General features: G+C 46.8%; 6 protein-coding genes across 6 annotated transcripts; 4 read left to right on the top strand and 2 right to left on the bottom strand.

Moving 5' to 3' along the window:
* The first annotated feature begins 2,328 nt into the window (after positions 1-2,328).
* Positions 2,329-4,753, top strand: GGS22DRAFT_47698 (gamma-glutamyltranspeptidase). Its single transcript, XM_047967182.1, has 6 exons — positions 2,329-2,531; positions 2,610-2,809; positions 2,867-3,293; positions 3,360-3,408; positions 3,470-3,525; positions 3,577-4,753. Exons 1-6 carry the CDS (start codon positions 2,528-2,530, stop codon positions 4,596-4,598), a joined length of 1,758 nt encoding a protein of 585 aa, XP_047816505.1. The 5' UTR covers positions 2,329-2,527; the 3' UTR covers positions 4,599-4,753.
* A 98-nt stretch (positions 4,754-4,851) lies between these two features.
* Positions 4,852-7,214, bottom strand: GGS22DRAFT_47708 (glycosyltransferase family 4 protein). Its single transcript, XM_047967183.1, has 3 exons — positions 6,379-7,214; positions 5,336-6,323; positions 4,852-5,280 (listed from the first exon to the last, which is right to left on the bottom strand). Exons 1-3 carry the CDS (start codon positions 6,949-6,951, stop codon positions 5,105-5,107), a joined length of 1,737 nt encoding a protein of 578 aa, XP_047816504.1. The 5' UTR covers positions 6,952-7,214; the 3' UTR covers positions 4,852-5,104.
* Positions 7,215-7,472: 258 nt separating this feature from the next.
* Positions 7,473-9,293, top strand: GGS22DRAFT_47694 (uncharacterized protein). Its single transcript, XM_047967181.1, has one exon. It carries the CDS (start codon positions 7,632-7,634, stop codon positions 8,808-8,810), a length of 1,179 nt encoding a protein of 392 aa, XP_047816503.1. The 5' UTR covers positions 7,473-7,631; the 3' UTR covers positions 8,811-9,293.
* On the bottom strand, positions 9,007-10,303 carry GGS22DRAFT_47691 (t-SNARE). The gene is made up of 2 exons (XM_047967180.1): positions 9,798-10,303; positions 9,007-9,727 (listed from the first exon to the last, which is right to left on the bottom strand). Exons 1-2 carry the CDS (start codon positions 10,092-10,094, stop codon positions 9,203-9,205), a joined length of 822 nt encoding a protein of 273 aa, XP_047816502.1. The 5' UTR covers positions 10,095-10,303; the 3' UTR covers positions 9,007-9,202.
* Positions 10,304-10,554: 251 nt separating this feature from the next.
* On the top strand, positions 10,555-12,950 carry GGS22DRAFT_47687 (nucleoporin protein Ndc1-Nup). The gene is made up of 3 exons (XM_047967179.1): positions 10,555-10,856; positions 10,919-11,742; positions 11,791-12,950. The coding sequence occupies exons 1-3, from the start codon at positions 10,718-10,720 to the stop codon at positions 12,739-12,741; spliced, it is 1,914 nt and encodes a 637-aa protein (XP_047816501.1). The 5' UTR covers positions 10,555-10,717; the 3' UTR covers positions 12,742-12,950.
* Positions 12,951-13,328: 378 nt separating this feature from the next.
* GGS22DRAFT_47639 (uncharacterized protein) lies at positions 13,329-14,821 on the top strand. The gene has a single exon (XM_047967178.1). The coding sequence runs from the start codon at positions 13,426-13,428 to the stop codon at positions 14,767-14,769; it is 1,344 nt and encodes a 447-aa protein (XP_047816500.1). The 5' UTR covers positions 13,329-13,425; the 3' UTR covers positions 14,770-14,821.
* Positions 14,822-14,967: the final 146 nt, after the last annotated feature.

The raw sequence follows: 14,967 nt of genomic DNA, 5'->3' as shown, positions 1-14,967 counted from the left end.
AGACGTTGAAACTCGCTGTTGACAGGATCTATTAGCTGAAAGTGGATTAGATTGGTTGTTCGGCTCCGTTCAGCAAAGCCTCACATGCTAAGCCAAATTAGAAGAAATTTAGCGAATAGTGAAGATCACGACTTATCCTGCGCCACTCATGACAACTGGACTTCTACGCGTAGATACCTAGGTAATCACGATATTGCTGACGGCAAGAAGACATCGTGACACCATAACATTAATCCCTTTCCCATACACCCCTAGCTTAGAATCATGGTATTACGTAATCTGGATATTTATTCTATCGGCCACCATTCATTCTCATATATGATCTTTTGATTTCACATCAACTTCGTCCTTCTATAACTGCCCATATAGGTAGAGAATATTTCCTAATTGGTAGAATGCGAACTCCGATTCTCATAACTACCTCTTACATATATGATATTATACAAGTGTTCATATACACCTTATACTCATATCGCACTTTTCCACCTATATAACATCTCTATCGCATATTCGGATGCGCAATACGAATAATTATGCCTTCGAAAGGAGTCGTATTATTCTTAGACGCGAAGAAATATCGGGTAGGTATCACAGATGTGTTGGATAAAGGGTATCAGGTGACCATCGATCTGTTTTAGATCGTCCCGAATTACCGGTAACTAAACCATGCCATAAGCGTTGCATCAACTGACAGTTGGTAAACACCCTCATCCAATCAATTAATAATTCTTTAGGACTTGCAGAGCATTTACATAAAAATAACTACGGTTATACTTGTATGTATCTGCTTAAGACTAATAGACTGCTTGTCAGTTGCGACTTTATACTAAGTACCATGGGGGACGCACCCACGGGCCACCCCCCCACGGGCCACCCCATCTCCCACCAAAACACCTTATGTTTGAATACTCATATTTAAATAAAGAAAATATATACAACTATATGAGTTAAATTAATCGAAAGATCTTTGGAAGCTGAATTAGAAGATATATTGATTTAAGTATGGAGCCGTTTCAATGGCGAGAAAACCGGGATCAAAGTAATATCATGTAAAATATACCTAGTATCTCACTAATTCTTAAAATTTTAGCGCTTGAATTAGGGACCTTCCCCCCTAAAACCCTTACCCAGACCCCTAAGAATCTAATCTCCTCCGATCTTATCATTATAATTATATTTAATGTTTATAAGACTTCTTAATAGAAGTCTAAAGTCGATTAAGTAGTAGTGGTTTTTATCTTGAAGGCGAACGGGTTGTTTTAAGGGTAGGCCAGCTTTTGATCCGAGCTCTCGAAGTTCGAGGAAGAGCAATACATACCTAAGCTCATATCTAAGTAACGACGCTATCTATAATGATATAAATTATATCGTTAAATAGCTAATGCCTAGTATACTATAATAAAAAATTATCTAATCATAATAATCTTTGTACGTTGTATAGTAGGTTGAAGTCTTTGCTAAGGTGAAAATCTGGGAAAATCTAAGAAATCGCTTTTTCGTCCAGTATTTTGTAACCCCATAACTCCTCCCCATGCAGTCATATAAATTATGAAAAAATATCACCATGTAGCCCGCCTTCGAAACTACATATACGAAAAATATTGTTCAAAAACATTTAATATTGATAGATTCTGGTGTAAGTGAAAACAAAGTGTTTTGGTGAGAGATGGGGTGGCCCGTGGGGGGGTGGCCCGTGGGTACGTCCCCCATGGTAGTCTATGAAATAGCGATTTGGATTATATAGGTAGCAGTGTAAGGAGTTGCCCATCTTGGTTGAAACCTTGAACTCTATCTTCAATGTACATGACCAAGACAAGCTAATGCATTTGGATCACTCGGCATGCATCCAACAGTTAGAAGATCTCTTATGTAAGACGATCATACAGCGGGTAATACTAGAATAGAAACAATCCAGTAAATAAGTCTTATATCATCTTACCTGTTATTAATTCTATCAACTCATACCGCCCTTTCTCTTGGAAGAAATAAAGGAAAGGAAAGGAACTCGGAGCGGAATTCGGATAAATTCTTGGCAAGAGAATTGTTGACTCCCTTTAATCCAGTTGCTGGGGGGTGGGGCTTCCTTGGGGGTGTTTACTAAACCTAATATAGCCCTTGAGGCTGCCATAGGCCACGATTATTAAAGCCGTTTCCTTGCTTGATGGCTTATCTTTCCAGTGCTTTATAATCTTAACAAACCTTACAACGGTACAACCGATCTGTCCGAGATTACCTCAAAGTACCCGATAGGTACGCTAGAGACGCATGACCGTATTCCTGTCTTTCTCGACCATTTCTCGATTATTTCTCGTTATCCTTTTTGTTTTGATTGTATCGTGCTCTAATGGATCGTAGTTGATGATCAAATACGTAACCTTAGGGTATCGGTGTACTGTCTCTTGGAAATACCGAACTATCTTCCTAGGACATCCTATCTCTTAACGGTGTACCTGATGTTAGACAATTACGGATTACGGATCACAACATATTAAACCCGAATCGCAACATATCGCGACAGGTAGAAACGATGAGTAAGCTATCACTTTTCTCATAACTCTTTCATTTTTCTTTCATCGCTCTTCATCAACACGTCTAACTTTAACTTCCAGGAAACCTTACTTCGCTCCCACGGAGCCTGCTATTGTTACTTTTAGCTGTTGCGCCTTCAATCGCAGCTCCTCAACAATGGCAGCCAGCTGGACAATCCGTATTACAGCAACAACAGCCATCTAGCTCTGGCAAGAGAGGAGCTGTCGCATCCGAGAGTAAAGTTTGTAGTCAAATCGGCATAGACCTTCTTGCCCAAGGTGTAAGTAGTACTCATAAGATTTACTCATCATATCGCTCATTACTCATTATTTTTTAGGGTAATGCCGTCGATGCCTGGATTGGCACTCAATTATGTGTCGGTGTGATTGGCATGTATCATTCAGGACTTGGGGGTGGAGGCTTTGCTCTTATCAGAGACAGCAATGGCAACTATACAGTCATCGACTATCGCGAATCTGCGCCCAGTGCCGCGTCTGAAAATATGTATAAGGATAACGTAATAGGTAGCGTCTTTGGTGGGTTATCCGTAGGCGTACCGGGCGAGTTAAGAGGCCTCGAATATGCGCATAAGAAATTTGGCGCATTACCGTGGAAAGACGTTGTGTCACCTGCCGCCGATGTAGCAGAACGTGGATTCACCGTTTCGGCGGACCAAGTACGTTATATGGAGTTCGGTCTCTCAATAGCTGGCTGGAACTTCTTGACCGAGGATCCGTCATGGGCTGAGGATTTCGCCCCGAACGGTGAGGACTATCATTTAATATGAAATAATTCATATAGTTTGAGAGGATGCTAATTTCATAATTTAGGAACCTTGGTTAAGCTCGGCGACGTCATGACAAGAAAACGCTATGCGGAGTAAGTTGACAATCTATGCAGATACCCTAATATCATTAGCAATACTAACATCTTAACTTAGGACTCTTAAACAAATTGCGAAATATGGCCCCGACGTATTTTACAATGGTCCGATAGGTTCGTAACTCTTACAATCTCTAGACCCGTGTCATACTAACCCTTCTCTAGCCGAGGCAACGGTCAAGCATATCCAGAAGCACAACGGCACTATGACTCTGGACGATATGTCCAGCTATGAGGCCATCATCCGCGAACCCATCAGCATCTCCTACCGGGGCTTCACACTGGTCTCCTCCGGCACCCCCAGCAGCGGCGCCGTATGCCTCAGCACTCTCAAGACCATGGAAGGCTACAGCGCCTCCTCACCCGACACCAACCTAACCCTCCACCGCTTCGACGAATCCATGCGCTTCGCCTACGGCGCACACCAAGCCCTAGGCGACCCAGCCTTCGTGCCTCACGCACCGGACCTCGAAGCCGTAATGCTCTCCCCCTCCCACGCATCCTCGATCCGCTCACGAATCCACGACGACCGAACCCAACCCGTCGAGAACTACGATCCAGCCCACATCTACGTGCCAACCGACCACGGGACCTCGCACATCTCCACCGCCGACGGGTCCGGGATCGCCGTATCAAGCACTACAACCGTGAACCTGCTCTTCGGCAGCTTACTAATGGTCCCTGAAACCGGCGTCGTGCTAAATGACGAAATGAACGACTTCTCCATCCCAGGCTTCCACAACGAATTCGGATACGCGCCGAGCCCCGCGAACTACGTGCGCGCAGGCAAGAGGCCATTATCCTCCATCACGCCCGTCATCGTCGAGCGACCCTCCCCCAACCCCAACTCCAACACCAGCATCCTAGTAGCAGTTGCAGGCGCAGCAGGAGGCTCGCGAATCATAAGTTCGACAACGCAAGTGCTATGGCACATGCTAGAGCACTCTCTCTCGCCACACTCCGCAGTCTCCGAGCCGCGGTTCCACGACCAATTAATGCCGAACGTAGCCACGTTCGAGTACGGCTTCGACAACGCGACGATCGCGAGTATGCGGGACCGCGGACACAACGTCACTTGGGTGCGCGAGGGGTTCAGTGCCGTGCAGGCTATTCGCGTGGGTGATGATGGGGTGTTTGAGGCTGCGTCGGAGACGAGGCAGTCGGCTAGTGGGGGGTTGGTTTTATAAGGGGGGTGTTGTGATTTTGTATTGTATAAATGTAGGTATGTATGTAGGATGTCGGTGTTATACATAGGTATCGAGGGATATAGACATATATGTGTACAGGTCGCGAATACGGACCATATCATTGATATTACCTAGTTTTTCCTATTCGTAATGGCGACTGTTGAAAATATGAACCATTGATAACCTAGGACTGATCCGGGACCGATCCGAGTCTGATCTACGGATCATAGTACTATAATGAGAACTGAGCAAACGTAACGTAAGAACATAGTCACATTCACGTCGGGGATCGATGTTCATTTTGTACTTATGCGAATTTGCATATACCAGAGCGACACCTCCCCATTGATGGTATCCTTCCTACCTCTTTCTTTCACGGGTAACGCAACGCAACGCAACACAAACTCCGAGCCTGCCTCCCACCGTGTAATCCTGGGGGTATCGGATGTGGGTCTATATCTAATAAGGTAGTAGTAATTGAGAGGAATTGAACTAGCGGGGTTTGTTCACAACTTCATCGCAACAAGTTTCTCCAGCTCAGCTAGCCATTTTCTAGCGAACTCCTCTTCAGTGAATCGCCTAGAAGATAGGCGGGCTCTACGCCTGACTGAGAGTGGGTCGGGGTGCGACAGAGCTTTCTCAAAGCCTTCCGCAAACTCTGACGTCGTCGAAGCGTGGTAACCTAAGATAACTCGTTAGCTATTTCATCTAAGGAACTTGACCATAGACTGTCATACCTGTAGGTTGGCCGTCGACATCAGTGACAATGTCCAGTTTTGGTCCTCCGCTGTTATGGACGACAGAGATCAGGCCTGCCGCAAGGTATTCAACCACACCAATTCCGAAATGCTCATTCCACATTCCATTGACTCCAACAAATGCCTTGCCAAGCCATTGAAGAATCTCAGACCACGGGGCATCAAGTTGGAATATCACCTGGTCCTTGATGTGAAGTTCATTGACGAGAAGACGAAGTTTGTATACACGTCTTGAGTCGTTGTCGTCCCTAACGCTGCCTAGGAGTACTAATTTGGCAGCTTTTGCCGACTCCGTGCCAGTCTTGACAAACTCTGCGAAGGATTGCAGAATAAGTTGATGGTTTTTCTCAGGTCGAAATTGAGCGATATACACCAAATATTTTTGGCGTCTCTTCTCGCTCTCTTCGGAAATCTCGACTGCTCGTTCGATCTCATGAACAGCGCATGGCGGATATACAACGGCGATAGGGTGTTCTCTACCCCTCTGGTTTCGGCGCGGTCCCCATATCGATTGGATATGTGCTTGAGTCCAGGAAGAATTCGTCATGACAACATCGACGGAAGCACCCATCCATGAATAGATATTGGCAAAAATCTTCCAGTAGTGTCTTTTGAGGAAGCCCTTGAATCCAACCCCTTTCCCGGCATTGACACCTTGGCTACCCACCGCGGTCTTGGGGTCGAGGGATTCAAGCATATCGGTAGAGATAGTAGGATAGTGTACATAAGCAGCAGTTGGCATCTTAGGGAATAGGATCTTGCATAACCCAAGGACAAAAGCATATCCCACAGTGTCGACGAAGATATCGGGAACCAGTAGAGAGAAAGCATCCAATCCCATGAATAAGGATCCAACTGATTGTCCGAGTAAGGTCATGTGAGGCCATGTAGAAGCGAGAACCCAGTGTCGAGTTGATATGTAGATGAAGTGGATCGTAGGGGGATGAATGTCGATGCTGAAGGTGTTCTATGGCTCAGTTAGCTATTTTTACCCCAAACCTATCGACACAAAGACCTCGAACCTTGACGCGAGCGAGCATGCTCTCTTTTGTCACATCATGATCGCCTGTGTATACAACAACCTTGGCGTTGGGCCATCTTTTTTGAGTAGCACGAACTGCAGCCCATAAAACTCGCTCACCACCTCCTCCAGCATTACAGAAAGGATGGAAGAATCCGACAATACCATCCCAGTCTCGACTGCCTTTTTCTCCGTTACCAGACGATCCAACTATAGAAGCTTCAATATTTTCCCAACCCTCATCGTCGCTACTAGGATTATCGTCTTTTTCTTGCGCTTTGCTCTCTCTGAATTTGGCCTCGTTTTCGGCAGTGACACGAATGAGTAAAGAACGGCGACCTTCGGCTCCCTTCTTTAAGCACCAACCAAAACCTCTTCCGAATGTTAAAGAGAAGATGCGGAATAAGAGGGGTAGAAGGTAGTTCCACCATATTAATATCGCGAATGGGGTGCAAGCGACGGCGATGGTCGTGAAGACCAGAGTTTGGGGCTCCATACCGAAAGAGAAGGGTGTGTCGTCTTTGCAGGAAGCTGAGCAGCTCAAACCGTCAGGGGATTTAAAGAGGTTTGACATTTGCCTAAAGAGTGACGAAGAAATATTGTTAATCTACCGATTCTACCTAGTAGGTACCTAAGGTAAGTACGCGAACACTTATGCTTCTACGAACGTAAGCATACGTGTCAAGAAAAGAATACTGTATCTGGCCTTGTCAGGCTGCGCGGCAACCCGTCCAGTTGACCCATTGAATGATCCGGTGGTATGGATGGTGTAGGTCTGGAGTTCGCGCTCGTGGATGTTTAAAAGATTGGAAAGATTAAATAATTACGGCGTGTGATCTGAAAAGACAAGAACAAGGTGTTCCATTAAACATCCCACCAAGGAAGGTACGAGCTTGTGCTACGTACCCATACAGTACATATGTACCTAGGTACATACATGCGTCGTACATGCCTCATGCAGTTTCAAGGTTTCATTCAGCCACATGGGACACTGTTAAACACAGTATACTGCCACACAGTACTTATCGATAGAAGCTATAGATTATGCGGGCAGTATGAAAATATCGACCCTCAATTCAACCCACCAATTAACTAGCGACCTTCAAATTGTATACTCCCATAAGTGACCTTACAGTGTCAAGACCATATTGATAGGATACGATGCTTATTCCTTCATAAACTCATTCATACCCCTTGAGCCATACAATCCACCTGATATTCATATAGACCAACGACGGCTCAACATGGTTCATTATGAATTCACTTTACTGGTCTCATACCCTCCGAATAGCTAGGCCTCTCGGCTTACTCTCAAGGACAAGAACTCAAATTCGACTCGCGGAACTCAGTCAAGTTCCACCTCGCCACTATGGTCAACGACCTGCAGTGCGGTCCTTTAGTATTATGCCAGCCGCGGTCGCCATCGTAGACACATCCATAACCACAATTATCAATATACACGCTGCTACACATATACCATGGTTTGTGTTAATCCCCCTCTTGTCAATCGGGGCCCACGCCGTCTTCCGATTACCTTTCCTCTTATATACACAATCGATCAACCGGCATCAAGCTAAATCTTTTCTGGTTATGCGAGGATGGGGTTGGCGCATCCCACAAGCTATTCACAAGGAAAGGATCCCGAAAGATCAGATCGAGAAAGAGGAAAAGAAGAGGATGTCGATGACAGTATCCAGAATAAACCGCGCCTTAGGTACGCAGAAATGGAAGATGTGGTCTAGCGTCTTAGGTTTCCCGGGCTGGATAATCTGTCTCGAATGCATGAGGGAAATATGTGGCGGCCCAAGAGGACTTTTCGGGAGCCTTATCGTGGGAGATACCAACAACCATGCCACAGGTCATGAGGCTACAATTTCGACAGATATTGCATCTGCAGCTACTAGCCAAGGGTCTACGGTCAATCCATCAATATCTGTTGCCACGACCGAGTACGCTCAGGCGGACCTATTAGACCCCAGCATTATGTTTGAAGGTTGTCTTTGGTTTACCGACTTATCCGTTCCTGACCCATACCATATTCTCCCCGTTGCATTATCTGCCATGTTGGTCAAGAACCTGTTGCCGAAGGGCGGCATTCCGGAGCTACTTGGTCGCAATAAATCTAAGGACGCATCTACAATAGTAGGGGCGCCAAGTCCATGGCAACTTAGGCTACGTCGAGCCGCCGTCGCGATAGCTCTTTTCATAGGTCCTGGTACTGCGGATATGCCAGCCGCGCTCCATTTTTATTGGCTAACATCAGCTACAATGAGCTATGTCATCAACAAAGCGCTATCCCGCTATAATCCTATTAAGTTGAGGAAAGTGGACAGGTGCAATGGAGTTGAACCTAACATCATTCAACCGAAACGATTCGGGAAAGACGGTCCCTATACCAGAAAGAATACTGCGCAAACAGATTCAAAGCCATAAAATAGCTCAAAGACATGGACCACGAGCCATATTCATCCGATATACCACATATCATGTAGTAGATAATCTGTAAACACGTACGATTGGTTCAAATGTATGTGACAATACTGTAAAAATATAAGTTTGGCGATCGGATAGCCGAGACATTTCAGGAAACCCTTGCGCCGATGATTATATCAAAGCAGTCTTCAAAGGGGTACGGTCTTCCGTCTGGTCTTTAAAGTGGCACAGTCGAAAAATATATGTTGAAAACCTCAGAACAAAAGGATAGCCGATCGATTATAGACAGCGAATTTCCATATACCAACCCAGTCAAACGTGTGGATATATCCACAATAACTCCATAACGCCCAAAATACCGCTCACGTCCTACTCGAACTTGAAAACTCGACCTATCCAAGGAATACAGCCAGCAGAACGATAGCCATGATGATAGCTAAAACTACGAGCAGACAGCAGGCCTTGCTCCGTGCGTTCTTCTGATACCTTGCAGCACTCCTCAACTCGTAATCAGCACCCCGGGTATCATCGCGCACATTAATAGCATTGCTCTCAATCGTCTCCAATACCTCTCCTTGCTCACTAACGATTTGCGCCACCTGTTGGAACAAGACGTTGAGATCGCCAACGCCTTCCTCGATTTGACGGATCTCCTCTTCTCGCTCGGTGATCAAGGCCTCCTGGAAATCAACTTCGTCTTGTGCAGCTAGGTGGACCTGTTCCTGTTGCTGAAGCTGTAGCTGCTCGCCTTCGATTCCGGTTGGGGCACCTTCGGTTCCTTCGTGATCGAGTGCGGCTTTTGCTGCGGTAACGGAGGCTCGCTGTTTTTCGAGGGCGGTACGCTGAAGGGATTGGAATTCTCCGAGAGCTGTCTTGAACTCGCGCGACAACTTTTGCTGAGAATACTTTTGGGTAGGCTTGATGGTAGATGATAATTAGCAATGCGCAACTTAAAACGGAAGCCGACTACATCTCCAAAATACTTACCGTAGGCTCTTCCCATGTCTGAATCTTCTTGATACCTTCACCAACCTCCTTGAACTTCGTTGTAGACTCTTCAATCGTAGCGTGAACCCTCTCTCGCAATCTAGGATTATCCCGTCGTGTGCCGAGAAGACTAATATCCGACTTAAGCTTCGAGATGTTGCCCTGGATATGGAAAAGCGTGTTCATGAGTCCTTGCGACAATCGAGAGAACTCCGGATCATCCGAGTAGGCGCCATTGTTCTGGCGACGACCTCCCCCGCTGCCGGATTCTATGGAAGATAGCTGATCAAAAGACATGGTTGGAGCTAGACGGATTTCAATCGAACGAAGGGCGAGGAACAGAGAATATAGAAATTTCTAATGGATAAAAGAAAGATTGTAAAGTTGTTTGAAAGATGAAACGATCAAACGTTAAAACGACGTCGGTTGTGATACAGTAAGGTGGCTAAGAAAGCAGGAAGGTGAGGTAAAAGGTGGGTTTGATGTTCGGTACCTGGCAGTCACCTGGACCGACACTTCCCAAATACGTAACAACGGCGAGGCAACCGAATTAGGGATTCAAGTACGCTAGTCGGAGCTAGTAAGCCACAGAATGTACGAAATACATGCATGCTACCATGTAAGACCCACATCAAGTAAGGGATCCACCGTAGTGTGGCTGGTGCGTAAAGCTAGCGCACTGTGACACCTCAAGGTGGACCTTAGAATATTCTCTTCAGTGGTTTGATGCCTGTATTATTTTTTATTTACATTCGACATTTGATAGGTGACCATTTTCTACAGAGCAACCGTGCTCGAACTTGTCATTCCTTTTCCCCCAAACCCAACATCGCGCGTATTCGCATACGTGCTACATCTCCCACTTCTTACGCATAGACAATGCGCTATCTTTAATATTTCATTTCTACAGAGTTGCGAAGATGCCTCCCGCAGCTGCGCGCCGAGCGCCTTACAAAGATTTCTTACAGCCCGCCCTACAGAGACGGTTCGCCTCGACTACCGGATTCTTACTCGCAATCTCCTACATCGAAGCTCTCACTCTATCAAGGTGGAATCACAGTATGCGGATTCTTTCCTGTTCTATATGACTACTTATGCACATAGCTGACTTCATATCAAAGTATTCTGGCCATGGCTACCTATTGGTCTTCCCGGTATTCGTACCTTAGCCATCTTCGGCAGTATTCTCCCCATCATCATATTACGAATTGCCCATTCGCACATCGGTATTCGAACTTCTAATTCGCCTTTCGATACCTTCCGCCGAACTGCGATTTCCCTCGAGACTATCGAGACAATAATTACCTTCACCATCTCAGCGTGGATGTTCAGCCAGATATATCTGTTCTCCACACCTACCGACGCAAATCTCAGTTGGATCACATACTACAGCGGAGATCGCGCACGACTAAACGAGCGCGCCTTGTTCTACACCGTCAATCTCGTAATTCTAGGCTCCGTCCAAGGATTTCTACACAAATTCCTAGATTTTGATCAAATGGTTTTAGGCAAGGTGAGACCGAGACGCGAAGGACAATTGAATAACCACGAATCAGGTGGTTGGGAAAGGCTGGGAGAATGGGCTCCAGTTCTTGTCATTCGGGCTGGGACGGTCTCGATGGCTGTCGGGTTCGTCAACTACCTAGTGACTTACCACTTTGTAAGACGCTCTGCCTGGAGCTGGGCTTTGTCCTTTTTCCGGTTGTTTTATAGTCTCCCGAAGTCCAATATCCCGCCTAGCCAAGCTCCGTGGAGTATCTGGATGCTTGGCCGATCGGTCTGGGCAGGGTTCCTGCTATGTCTCTTGTGGTACTTTGGCGATATTGTTTTCAGGCTTCAGCTTGGAAAAGCGCCGCTCAAGAATAACCAACCTCTTAGTGCCGAGTCAAAAGATCCAAATGGAAGCCTACTAAATGGATTGAAGAGCAAGAAGCCTCGGGTATCGGTAAGTGTCATTTGATTCCTTCTTTGAAGATTGTTACTAATGGTTTAGGCATTCGCTCTGTGGGAATTGGCGTTAATCGCACGGGACTTTGATGATAGACGACGAAGCGTTTTTGAGGATATTGACAGAAAGGATGGTCCTATGTGGTCGCAAATCTACGTCACGTGCTTAGAGACTATTAAGTCGCTTGAGGAGAGAGTTGATAACTATGGGAAGCCACCTGCTCCCCCCGCCGCGCCAGCAGCTGCGGCTCCTCAGCCGGCGGTCCGAGTTGTCCAACCCCCGAAGACTGATAACGTCTGGGCAACAGCACCATCCCAGAATGGCCTCCGGAATTCTCTGGGCAGGGTCGCCAGAAACGTGGTGACATCTCCAGGAAAGACACCCGCCGACGTCTACTTACCCGAAGCAAAGAAAGTGGCACGAGAGGCAGCAGAGCATTTCCTTACGGAAGAGCAGAGAAACGCACTATCGCCGCAGGGAGTTTCCGGTTTAATCCAAACTATATCGCTTCGGATCATAAATCTGCCCAGAGTCGGCCAGTTATTCCAGCAGGTTTTCAGCCGCCGATTAACGACCATCGTACTTGGACAGCCGCACGGCGAACTTAGCATCTACATAAATGCGGCCTACGCCCTGTCAAAACTAGCGGTTTCTAGTCTGACAGAGGACAAGTATGGAAACGTACAGAGAGATGTCCCAGCTATCATACGAACGTTTACCACGGTCATCAAGAAGTTGGAGAGATTCAGAGATAATCTACCGGCCCACTGGACGGACCCTGTACAAAACAGAGAGTGCCCTGAAGTTGACGAATTGTTGGATGCGTTGAAGGAGGGACTGGGCGAACTTATCGCGGCGTTTGGACGGTATAGCAGCGATCTGAGACTTACCCGAGCAGATATGCGGTTGGCGGCAGAGGCGGCGGTAAGACAACAGGCTGCGATAGAGGCAGGTCAGCAAGCACCGACGGGACCTGAGATGCAGCAGGTGCATTAGTGGCGTAACTTGCAAGTCTCGGATCCCAAGAGCGCATTGATGAACGCATCAAATAGTGTGCTCAAGAGTGTAGTCGCAAAGGTGCGATCTAGATTCGCTGGGGACCAGTGAGTGTAAAATGCCTAGTAATACAGGCTGTGTTGTAGTTAGATACAGCTTATGATGCAAAGTCAGTAATGAAAATGTTCAATGGGATGAGTTATTTCGTGTCCGTGCTCTCTCTGCTCCCTAAATTATGGTTGAGTAGTATCGTAACGTCATACTTGTCCTATGGTTCAAGATAAGGACGGATAAGAAGGAGGCTTAAAGTGGCGTACAAGACGTCCAATTAAGGACGGCTTAGAAAAGCGGGGATCGGAGTGGAGAAATAATTCCTCAAATAGCATCATCTAATCTTATTATTCACGTTGACATCACCCTTACTTCCCTTTCTTCTTCATTCATTAATACAGCTTGTTTTCTTTACGGTCATAGCCCTCCATGGAACTTAGACTCGACGAGCCTTTTGGCCATGCTCACAACTTATCGATTCGCCAATAATTAATTGTCACCTAATATGAGCTTCGATTACGCGCCTTCAGATTCATCGCGGTCGCGCTATAGCCCGAGCCTTACAGTGCTATACCGCGCGGCACAAGAATGTGACAACATTCTATTTAATACCTCTTGTACTATTGTAATACCATGACGACGAACAACAACCTTGTATTCCGCATCACCTACACCTCTATTTTCTTCCTCTTATGTCTTGTTCTCATAGCTCTACTTCTTGTTGTACCTGGCGACTTCATCCGTCAAGTTTTATTTACTTCTAAACGATACATCAACTTAATCGTCCTCGCGATAGTGGTTGTCATCACCCTCCTCATTATATTGTTCATCTACGCACTGAGGCTTTATGTTACCCGGACAGTGCTAGCGTCTATACCGAAGACATGGATACCTACGGAGAAGGGCGATGCCCCCAAGGAAGTTCGCAAGATGATTGCCACTGACCTCAGCCGGAGTGCCGCCATCGCCTGGGGTGCCTACCCAAAGGTTATTACGCCGCCTACTCGAGCCCCGTCTCCTGGGGATAAAGCAGAGGAAGCAATGGCCGAAGGCAATATGAAGGATGAAAGGAAATCTCTTCAACTCTTCAGATCGAAGCCGCCCACAACTGTTGAGGAAAAGATGGGAATTTTGCTTCCATCATTAAGACCCGTATGGGGTGAGGTTGAACATGATGGTTGGGGCTCACCAAACTCGCCCGACCTGCCTAATCTCCAGTACAGCAATGTGATCTCTGAGTTGCCGAATCTCATCGAAGCGAAAGCTGTCACACAAGCACCCCCAGATCCAGACTCCATTGCCATCCCGCCGACGCTGGATGCTGACGCCGTTGCCCTTCTTCGGCGTTCTTCCTGTATGACAATGCGAGACTATGTCACTCATCTCATGAACGTCGGCGTGCTACCCAGCTCTCAAGACGCGTTCAGTTTCATTGATAACTACGAACGCGCCCGCTTTTCCACTCGCCCCCTATCTAACGCCCATTTTCGACATCTAATGCATCTCTTTGCTGAACTCTTACGTTCAATCAGGCCCCTGGACACTGGCTCCATATATCATGGTACTGAGGACGCTTATTCCGAGAGTGACGGGCATATCGACGACGACGCGCCTCACACTACCCCCACTACCCCAGCGCGAAGCAATTCGACTTCTATCAGTCTGAGAAGCGGGAGTAGCACGCGGTCACGTGCTCTTAGGCCAAACCTCGGCGGTCGCAATTCATCATCCCATACGTGGAACCAGTACCGTACCGCGCCCACAACGCCGAGGAGTAAAGCTGGCGGTAAGGGCCTTTCACATACGTCTAGTACGAATAGTGGGAGCAGCTTCGCGCAGACGAGACGTATTTATGCCGCGAGTCATACCTCGAGTTCGAGTCTTAGGTCGGCCTCCCAGACGTCTATCATACGGCTCGCGACTAGAGAGGACCGCAGCGACTTGCCTTACGTGCTGAGGATTGGTGAGGCTTACTAGCCTCTTATGGTATAGAATTCGTTGGAGTAAAGGGGTATTAAGGAAAATGATAGGTTGCATCTGACCGGCGTTAGGAATGGTTTGTATTCGAACTTTTGATATTATCTAATGTAATTTTTCATTACCAGATCTCGTTTCGTACATCGTGCATACGCGGCTTACGCATGAGCGGTGGGCTAATCGACATACACGAAGATA

The sequence above is a fragment of the Annulohypoxylon maeteangense genome, assembly GCF_022496945.1.
Source record: "Annulohypoxylon maeteangense strain CBS 123835 unplaced genomic scaffold GGS22scaffold_15, whole genome shotgun sequence".
NCBI classification, from domain to species: Eukaryota; Fungi; Ascomycota; class Sordariomycetes; order Xylariales; family Hypoxylaceae; genus Annulohypoxylon; species Annulohypoxylon maeteangense.
This window is presented reverse-complemented; position numbering and strand designations above follow the sequence as displayed.

Bases quoted from the DNA above. Each gene is read 5' to 3' on its own strand.
- GGS22DRAFT_47691 (XM_047967180.1), bottom strand. From the start codon at position 10,094: ATGTCTTTTGATCAGCTATCTTCCATAGAATCCGGCAGCGGGGGAGGT. The intron at 9,728-9,797 runs GTAAGTATTTTG...TCTACCATCAAG, and splicing joins AGACATGGGAAGAGCCTACG to CCTACCCAAAAGTATTCTCA.
- GGS22DRAFT_47639 (XM_047967178.1), top strand. From the start codon at position 13,426: ATGACGACGAACAACAACCTTGTATTCCGCATCACCTACACCTCTATT.
- GGS22DRAFT_47708 (XM_047967183.1), bottom strand. From the start codon at position 6,951: ATGTCAAACCTCTTTAAATCCCCTGACGGTTTGAGCTGCTCAGCTTCC. The intron at 6,324-6,378 runs GTTCGAGGTCTT...ACTGAGCCATAG, and splicing joins GCATGCTCGCTCGCGTCAAG to AACACCTTCAGCATCGACAT. The intron at 5,281-5,335 runs GTATGACAGTCT...GAGTTATCTTAG, and splicing joins TGTCGACGGCCAACCTACAG to GTTACCACGCTTCGACGACG.
- GGS22DRAFT_47698 (XM_047967182.1), top strand. The intron at 2,810-2,866 runs GTAAGTAGTACT...ATTATTTTTTAG, and splicing joins TAGACCTTCTTGCCCAAGGT to GGTAATGCCGTCGATGCCTG. The intron at 3,294-3,359 runs GTGAGGACTATC...TTCATAATTTAG, and splicing joins TGAGGATTTCGCCCCGAACG to GAACCTTGGTTAAGCTCGGC.
- GGS22DRAFT_47694 (XM_047967181.1), top strand. From the start codon at position 7,632: ATGAATTCACTTTACTGGTCTCATACCCTCCGAATAGCTAGGCCTCTC.
- GGS22DRAFT_47687 (XM_047967179.1), top strand. From the start codon at position 10,718: ATGCCTCCCGCAGCTGCGCGCCGAGCGCCTTACAAAGATTTCTTACAG. The intron at 10,857-10,918 runs GTATGCGGATTC...TTCATATCAAAG, and splicing joins TCTATCAAGGTGGAATCACA to TATTCTGGCCATGGCTACCT. The intron at 11,743-11,790 runs GTAAGTGTCATT...CTAATGGTTTAG, and splicing joins GCAAGAAGCCTCGGGTATCG to GCATTCGCTCTGTGGGAATT.